Source organism: Phaseolus vulgaris, chromosome 10 (genome assembly GCF_051622355.1).
Source record: "Phaseolus vulgaris cultivar YP4 chromosome 10, ASM5162235v1, whole genome shotgun sequence".
NCBI classification, from domain to species: Eukaryota; Viridiplantae; Streptophyta; class Magnoliopsida; order Fabales; family Fabaceae; genus Phaseolus; species Phaseolus vulgaris.
The window spans coordinates 35,660,879-35,671,215 of record NC_143507.1 but is presented as its reverse complement, the minus strand read 5'-3'; the positions used below and the strand labels follow the sequence as shown (position 1 = coordinate 35,671,215).

Genomic DNA, 10,337 nt, shown 5'->3' with positions numbered 1-10,337 from the left:
CTTAAGAATAGAAAGGAAGTAAGTTAAAATAATTGAGAGTATGAAGCAATTAAAAATACAACACAAGGTAGATTGTTTGTGAGAAGTGTGAATAAAGAAAGAATGATATTGAAACATGTGTGAATATATAATTTTTGGTAGAGTGTTATATTATGGTTAAAAGCATAAGAGAAATGTGATGAAGTGGTAGGTATGTTATTAAAGTAAGATCCATGCATGGTCCTGTTGCAAAGCAAATCCTATATATGGACAAAATGTGGAAAAATAAGAGTGTCCCTATTATGCTATCGTCCAGACAAGGGCACAGCAGAGGCAGTGAGGAGTTGGTGTTTGTCCAAATTCTTGCATGTGCTCGGGCCCTGCACAGTTGCACATTCATTGGAGTCAACTCATGTTCTCTACCTTCATATCATTAATAACAATTCACTTTGTTTTTAATAGTTATCTTCTTAGATGTTTCATCATACGTGTATGGGATAAAACAAAGACAATTTTTACATATGATTAGACGTTTTGTTTTTTTTAAGTAGTGAGAAAAAGAATGGAAAGGGAACAAAGTCACTCGAGAGTGAAGTTGTTTGAATTAAAAAATAATGAAAAATAAAAAGAAGTGAATAGAAAGTTTACCACCATGAGTAGATTTACACAAATTTTGTAGACCTTATCCATTAATGTGACAAATGTTGATACTACACTGATGTGCACGGAAGAAAATCCTTCAATCCTTCATAAAAATGCCTTGAGGATACAATCAATGTGATGGAAGCAGTTCAGTCACAATACCCACAGAGTAAGGAAGTCCAATAAAAAGATAATTATAGGAGGAAGAAATGTACGTAACATATTAGAAAACACTTCTACATAATACTAAAATCTTGGTGAGATTTCTATAAAAAGACTAGGATTTAAAACAAAGTCAAACATATTTTTAGGTTAGACTTAGTTTAAATAAGTTTTAGAAAGTATATTAGAACATTTTATTTGGGTCATCTACTGGATCTTGGTTTAATTTTGGGTCTTGTATTTGAGCTAATAGAATAGTGGGTGCATATAGTAATAGACCGTCTAGGTTAAAAAAGAGTGACTCACCACTTGGCATGGATGTGATATGAACGTTCACATGACTCTTTCTCAATGGAGAGAATTTACACCAATTAAGAGGTGACATTTGTCAACCTCTCGTTTAAGAGGATTCTCTCAAATGAGAGGAAAACACTTGTCTCATTTGAAAGGATCATGAGCATGGAACATGTGACACCACTTGTCACCTTGCTAAGAGACAATTTTTAGGTTAAAACTCTTAATCTTAGACATCAAAGTCTCTTATAAATAGAAGTACACATCTCTTACAAATTTTAGCTTCAATGTGAAGAGTTATGTTGCCCATATTTTGTCATAAACACCTATTCTTGAGCTCTCTAAGGTAGTATCTTGTGTCGTCTCCCCTAGAATCCTTCCTAGTGAGTTAACCTCACCTCTCACTCTCCCAAACCTATTTTTTCCACTTCAAACACAAATTCTTCATCTATTTCCAGTAGCTTCCGCAACTCCATATAAAAAATCCAAATCAAAACAATGCTAGAAGAAGAGGATGCTATCACAACAGAAGGAAAGATGACCTAGGCAAAATATATAAAAGGGCAAATCTAACTCCAACGAAATCAAATTATACAGTCCATGTGTACCTCACTTTATAGTCCATGTATATGTGTCATTATGTGTACCAAGTCATCGTCCACTTAACTTTGTTGAAGACAACTTATAACAAAATGGACCATTTAAATAATGCTCATATCATATTGAACTTTCAAAAAACCAAGACACGAAAACAAGTTATAGCCTTTAAAATAGGGACACAAAATTTAATTAAACCTATTAATTTTAATATTATAATTATTATTTATGATTATTTTATATATTATTATTATTTTTTAGGATTTTATTATTGTTACTATTTATGATTTTCTAAATTTATTTTGAATATCATTATTATTATTATTATTAATTCATTATTACTATATACATTTATTTACATTATTATATTATTACTACTACTATTATTATTTATTATGTAAAATATTATTATTATTATTATAATATATTCGATTATGCTATAATTATGTTTGTTCAAATAAATTGTGTTCTAATAAAGATATTTTTTATGTGAGTTTCGTCGTCTTATCTCTTCGTATCTTTAAGGTTTTATTTGAATTTGAGAGATAGAAAAATGTAGGATTTGAGGAGAAGAAAATGCAAAATGAGATCGTTTAAATTAAGTTAAAGAAAATAAAAAATAAAAAAGAAAATTTATAAAAGTTAATAAATGATGTGATGAGTATATTGATATTTTTTTAATTGATAAAATTATAAGATTATAAATTTTTCTTTCTAGTTAAAATTAATTTGAGATGAAATATTATTAGTTATTTATGCTTGTAACTCCCTTTAGATTAAATTTTTTATTGCTACATCTACTGCACTCAATTAAAAAATAAATACGAATTGTTTTATATTATAAATACATGCAAGATTGTTGAAAATTAATTTTGGTAAAATTAAATAAGATTGTAAAAGAATGAATTATAAAATTTAATCAAAATTTTAAATTTTGTAAAATCTTATAAAATGAATCAAAATTGATATAAAAATTGAACGTCAAATTAATATTAAACATCAAAGCAAACAATACAATATGATAAAAAAATAGTGAAATTAAAATAATTTGAAAAAAAAATAATCATATGACGATGAATCATATGAGAACAAATATTATTCGAAAAAATATTGTGAATCTTCAAATTATTTTTATTGTAATTGGTCAATTTTTTTATATATAATAAATCCTCTTAAAATAAAATAATTATTCTTTATATTATTATTATTATTTTGTAAATTTATTTTGTTATTATTATTTTCATTACTACTATTATTTATTACTTTATTATTTTTAAGATTTTATTTATTATAATTATTATTTAAGATTTTATTATCTTTTAAAAAATTTATTACTATTATTTAAAAAAATATATATTTATAAATAATTAAACTCTCTTTATTATTACTAGTGGACACACAAGTGCTCCACATCTTTTATTTTTATCATTAACATTTCCAAAGTCATAATATAATATGACTACAACAATAGAGAAAAAAACGATTCAATATTTTATATTTATTAATAATTTTCAATTTAATGGAATGAAATAAAAAGAAGAATAAAAAGTGAACATGTCAAGAAAAGAGTGTGAGTACCGTCCTCAAACAATGATTTTAAAGGTCTAGTTGTGAAAGGCGTGACAAGAAGGTTGCCATTGCAAATCTAAGTTACGAAGACCAATTTTCTTTAATAGTCATTGTTCTATAATGCAGAGAACCTCTTACCTTCCTCACGCGAGAAAGATTCTGTCAGAAATCATAGATTCAAAATTCTATTAGCGAATTTGGAGTGAAGAAGAATAAGTGGCTTTGCTCCTCGTTCACATCTCCATCCAGATCGCCCACGCGAGACATTCGAAGATGGTTGTTTGCCAAATGTTGTTGACGGTGTCGCAGTCACATATTAAGTCAATTGCTGCTGCCATTCATTCATTTTTTTTGCAAAGAAAGAATAATAAACCAAGTGATAAGAAGGAATAATAACTATGATTTTTAAGAGAGATGAAGACATGGGAGAGAAAGTGCTCCATGTACAAAACATTTGAACGTTTGATAAACTACTCCACATTCAAAATTTAAAATTGGTAACTGTTTTCTACAGAATGATAGAATGTTAGTTTTAAAAATAAAAAAGAAAAACAATTTTCAATTAACTATAAGAATAATTAGTTATTTATTAAATACTTAAAAAATAATGAAATGATTAAGACGCCCAAAATAAAACAATAAAATAAATATCAATATAAGGACATTAAAATAACAGTTAAAGAGATGAATTCCCTTTATATACAGGTATAGATAAATAATTAAATATTAATTATATTAATATTATGATTTATTATTTTATTAGTAATATTATTATCTATGTTTATTATATACATTTATTTAATATTTATTATTATTTTAATTTATTTTAATAATATTATTTTAATTTATTTTTAATATTATTTATTCTTATTTTTATTTTATTTTATTATATTAATAATCGAAATAATACAGTAATATATAATCGATTATATATTAATATAATCAATTATATTATAATATACATATAATCAATTATATTATAACATAATCAGTTGTATGTAAACATTTAATTGATCATACATTATATAACCAACTTTTTTTTATTTCGTGTTTAGTTGTAAGATTTCTTCATCACTTTATATTATCATGAATTTATTTTAGCTACCAAAAAAAGTGAGGGCTACAAAAAAGAAATTATTAGTAAGGGTGAAGTTTATTCAAGTTGGACACAAAAATAAATGTAAAATATTGTATCTATAATGGAGACCTTTAACTCACATTAAAAATTATTAAAATAATAATAATAAGTTAACATCTAGAATGGGGACACAAAATAGATGCAATGAAAAATTAAGTGACAAAATAAAATTGAGTCTAGAATGGAGACACAAAGTGAATCCAAGTTAAAAATTATTAAAATAATAATAATAAGTTAGCGTCTAGAATGAAGACACAAAATAGATGAAATAAAAAATAAGTTGCAGAATGATATTGCGTCCAGAATAGAGATACAAAGTGGATGCAAATTAATATTTTATTACATTCAACATAGGTCTAGGCGACACTAATATTTGTTTCCCAAGTAGTGTCCCCAATTACGATAATTTACTCACATTTGTTTTCTCACGTAGTGTCCCCAACCATGACGTTAAGTTTAATAATTGTTAGAGATCCCATATCGACTAGAGATTAGGACATTTCATAGTATATAAGTGGGTGCAAACCTCACCTTATAAATTAATTTTATGAGGTTGGATTAGACTTAAAGTCCATTTCTTAATATGGTATCAGAGTTATTTTAAGCCTATCGATCCTAACCATTGTTTGATGGGTTTATCAGGCCACCTACTATCGGTTGGTTATCTGACCACCCATAATATATAGTCTCACACATATAAGTGAGTGCAAACCTCACCTTATAAGCCGGGTTTATGAGATTGAATTAGGCTTAACATCAATTCTTAATAATTATTTAATTTTATATTCATTTTAGTGTTCCCAAACTTACACTATAGTTAAATAATATTTTCTTTTTTATGTAGGCTTAACCAACACTACCTTGTAAATTTGTGTTCCATTGGAGACTGTCTCTAATACATAGTCATCAAAAGATTAATTTCAATTTCTATTAGGAGACATTCCGCACTAGCTCCATGTAATTATTTTTTGCTTTTTTAAAGACTCTATCATCATTATTTCTTGTAGTTTTTTTTTTCATAAATAAGTAAATATAAAGTGGAAAAAGTAGGTTTTTCCCTCAGTCGAAAACCAACGAAGCTTTAAGTTGAATTTTACAGATAGAAAAAAATTGATTGGATACAAAATCTTACTATAAGTAATCCATCATAATCTGACCATTCACAAACCTACCTATAATATACTAAAAAAGGAAGATTAAAAAATAAAAGTTGTCTAAATTACTGAAAGACATGTTTCCAACCTCATCCTCCCTGTCACTATCTCACTCCTAACATAAAATACTATCCACCAATTCTTCCCAGAACCAACCACTCATCTACACTTCTTTTGTCTCTTTACCCTTCACAACCCACACATTCTTAATTCATAAAATACCCTTTTATTTTCTGGACTTCTATAAGGTCTAAATATTACCGAAAATATGTTATTACTCGTTACTCTACTCGGTCATTCTTCTTATATTTTCCTTTCGTATTATTCTTTAGTATTTGATCGAAAATGATTTTGCAATTTTTTTTGTATTAAAATAAATAATATATTAATAATAGTATACCTTATTCTTATATAATCATAATAATGTTTATAATGAGTTATCTTATTTAATGAAGAGTTACATTTTGTGTTCTTAGCTTATGTTATGCATATAGTTTTCAAATTTAAAAAATAATATTTATATGAATTTGAACCAATAATTGAGTAATTGAACCAAAAATCTATAGACATAAATGTAACTGCTTTCATTTGAATATTACACAACAACCAACCACTATAGTTAGTTTCTGATCACTGCTACTTCACAGTCACTTCCAGAATTCACTTGCTTCAATTCACTATATATTATTATCACAAAAGGATGAGATATATATGATATGATTATGGAGATCTCCACCTAGAACCTACCTCTCTCCTTCACCCTCTCTCAGTCTCTCTCTCTCTGTTATATATATATATACTATTCTTATTCCACTCTTCAATTCTCCAACAACCCCATTATTTCCATTTCTCACTTTCTCAGTTTCTGAGTGTTTCATTATCACTGCTACACATTATTGCATTCATTCACTTTTCAAAATGAGCACACAGGTGCAGCAACTAAGAAGGTTCAACTCAATGGAACGCAGGCCCAGAATGCTGAAGGACTTCCTCACCGACAACCTAAACTCTTGTTCCTCAAGCGGTTTCAAATCATTTCCAAGAAAACCAACAAGCATGCACACCCTCATAGAAATGGAGCTCAAATCATCATCACCACCATCAAACTCACCCTTCCAAATACTCATGAACACCATAAGAAGCATCTCTTTCTTCACCTCAATCAGAAAATCACCCTCCGTACTTTCCCTTCCCAGAAGCCTCTCTCGCAAACTCTCATCATCAAGGAGAAGAACAACAAGAACAAGAAGATCCAGAAGCCAAGGTTGCAGCGATATCAGCATCACCACGGTGAAGATCAAGGACATCATACGGTGGAAATCGTTCAGGGACATCGTGGAACCTCCCCCACCACCTTTGGATTTCATGGTGGACCCCACTGTCACCACCACCACCACCGCCACTTGGAGTATCAGCAGTGGCTCTAGTTGGAGTGAGAGTGACTTTTTAACCTCTTCGTGGGAAGATCCACAAAACGACAGCGTTGAAGCGAGTAAAAGGTTTTCGTTTTCTCCCCTTGTTGTCGGCAAGGACCCCAAAGCCACGGTGAGCAACAATTTACTGTCACAAATATTCGTTCATCAATGGTTGTCTTTTGTTTTATTTTATTTTTTTTGTTACTTTTCATTTTGGATCTTTCCCTTTTTAATTTTACAAATAAGGACAAAAAAATGAAGCTTGTAGAAAATAAAGTTGAAGAACATTGTTCCTCGACAATATTTTATTTTATTTTATTTTTGTCTGTCGGTGGACAGTTGTTCAACACTTTTTGACTGGGGTTTTTTATAATTTCTGGTTAAGTTTATATTTTTCACTTTTGTTTATTTCTCTTATATTTTAATAGTGTTTTTAATGTTATACGCATATATGGTTTTTATAAATATGTATTTTTTTTCTTTACTTTTCATATGCTAGTTATATATACATAATAACGTGTTGATGAGTGTTATAAACTCTACTACATGTGAAAACCATGAAAATATGTAGTAATAATATTCTTTCACTGTTACCTAAAGCAGAAATATGTAAGTAACACTAGAAATTTATAAATAGAATGAAGTTAACTATTTGAGTAAAAAATAACTAATTTTTTGTAGTGTTGCTTAGAAGGGTTTACTTTAATGCTAATTTCGATACAAATTGGTTATTGGAATTATATTTTTTGACTGATTATATATATAAATATGTAATCTTGATAGGAAGCTTTAACTTGTGAAGAAGAACAAAGCAGTCCAGTTTCTGTTCTTCAAGTTGGAGAAGAAGAATTCTCACCTTTTGATCAAAGTCTTGCAAATATTCAAAGTAAGTTCCTTATTATTTTTCTTCAATTCTCTCTTTGAAGTCCTAAATCATTAACCAACACATTCTAAAGACCAATTGTGTGTTTGAATAATTATATTTTTAGATAAATAGTCGTTTAGAATAGATTTTTTTTTCTTAAATACTTGGAAAAAAAAATGAGTTTTTTCTTTCAAGTAAACTGAACCAAAGTTGCATATAGCTGTGTTGTCCTGATTAAGTAAGTAGAGCCAAAATTCAATAAACATAGTATTAAAATTTACACAAAAAGATTTGTGTTTTTCAAAATAATTAAATAATATATAATAAATATGTTTTTATAAAATATATTAATTTCAAGTTTACATATCATTCGTGAATCATTTATACAAAATAGTTTTTCAGTTACGCATATATTTTTTAAAATTCTTATTAAATATACTCGAAAAATCAACTAAATTACAATAAATTTAATTATTTATTAAATTGTGTTTTAAGAAAGAAGTAACCAACAACATTAAAAATAATTTGTCTTAAAAATTGAAAAATATAAGAGGAGAAATATATATCCGGAAAGATTTTAACTCTTACATCGAGTTCCACGAAAAAGCATTTGATATCTAATTTGTTGGTTTTCTAATATTTAGATAACACAAAGAGTTTCACTTCTGCACTTCAGACTAAAAATATGCTGAAATTTTACAATGATAAAAAAAAATACGAAACAGGAAAAACAAAAACAGACTATGATAGGAAAATAAAATATTTGTTAAGAAAAATTTAAAATTTTCATTTATATTTAACAAGGTTAACTAATAATATTTATTTCTCAATTTAATATTAAAATATTAATAAAATCGTTTTTTACAAATTAATAAATCTATTTATTTTTTTATTATAAATTATAAACTATAAATTACAATTATTTATAACTTTTTAAAAATATTAAAAATTAAAATATCTTGGTTGTTCAATTAGTCTAGAAATGATAAAAAAGAACAATTGTTTTATAGTAAAACTTTAAAAGAACATAGTATTTTTGTAGAACTAAATAAATATTAGCTGCATATTTAAATTTCTAAATAAAAATAATTATATATATAGTTAAGTTAAAAGATCCAGGGAGTCCAAGGACTTCTCACATGTCTACATGCTTTCTCTCTACCTAAGAAAATCGTGCTAATAACTTTCTACTTTTGAGCAGGGAGAAAGCAGAAGTTCATACAAACAGTTCAGAAATTGGAGAGTCTTGCAAAATTTGACCTTACAAACATAGATCAATGTCTCTCATTGGATGACAACTCTGTCTATGAAGAGTATGAAGATGATTGTGAAGAGGATAATGATGACATTGTAGAAGAAGATTGGAGTGAGGAAAAGGCACAAGAACTGCTGCATTGTGTGAAAGCAAGATGTTCAGCACATGGTTATAAAGACTACTTGGATACACTTCTGTTGGATTTTTTCAATGAAGAAGTAAGTGTTAGTAGAAAGCAGTGTAAGGATGAAAAGGAGTTGGAGACATTGAGAATAGCTGAGGATTGGATAAATGGATCATTTTGTTTTGATGCAGGGCTTGATAATAAAGAAGCTTATATCAAGGACATGGAAAGGAGAGATAACTGGAGTAGGTTTAAGGAAGAGCAAGAGAAATTAGCTTTTGAAATTGAGAAAGTTATATTTCATACTTTGATTTCTGACCTTCTTGACTCAGAAGGTTAACATAGTTTCTCCTTCAACCCAATGATATTTCCTTAAGCAACCTATAAATATCTTTTTCACTTCAAAAAGATTAGTTTTCAATGTAAACTTTATATTTCAGAATAAAAATGTGGACCAAGATATTTATAAGGTGCAAAAAGTTGGTATTGGAAACTTTCATGAAGGGGTAATAGTTACAAATGTGAATAAATAAATGGGTTATGGCTTAGTTTTTGGACATTGGAATGTAGCATTTAATGAATTTCAAGGCATACTATTGCCTACTTTTGTTAAGATACAGGTATTAGCAATATAATATGGTTGATTTTTGAAGAGTTCATACCAGGCCTTTCTCTCTTTCTATATATAATTTGTTAAACTTTTCTTATATTATTTTATGATCATTCTTAAATTATTTATTCTTGTATATATTTGCATTTCAACTTATATTTCTCTCTCAGTTCTCTAGTTTGTTGAGTGTTATAAACTTGATTTAGGATTTTGTATAAAAGTTGGATACTCATCAAGTGTCTCATTTTATTTTATTATAAAAAAATTTAAGTTGATGATAATTGTTCCAATTATATTAAAGATTGTGTACCGGGATGACCGACCGGTCTTGTGACCCGGTCAACCCATGTGTCAAGACTATACTTTAAGGTACGAGGTCGACCATGTGTCACACGTGGCCGACCGACATAAAGTGCTCAAGTCAAAGGTTGACCCAATTAACAAAGGTTAACCTATGGTTAGGAAACGACCTAATCCAACCCTAATCGCTAAGTAACTCCCTAATCTGGCCCAACAGCGAGGGCCCATCAAGG

At 28.1% G+C, this 10,337-nt stretch overlaps 1 protein-coding gene across 1 annotated transcript; it reads left to right on the top strand.

Annotated features, from left to right (window-relative positions):
- The first annotated feature begins 5,748 nt into the window (after positions 1-5,748).
- Positions 5,749-9,853, top strand: LOC137818792 (DUF4378 domain protein). The gene is made up of 3 exons (XM_068622401.1): positions 5,749-7,080; positions 7,734-7,836; positions 9,017-9,853. Exons 1-3 carry the CDS (start codon positions 6,454-6,456, stop codon positions 9,532-9,534), a joined length of 1,248 nt encoding a protein of 415 aa, XP_068478502.1. The 5' UTR covers positions 5,749-6,453; the 3' UTR covers positions 9,535-9,853.
- Positions 9,854-10,337: the final 484 nt, after the last annotated feature.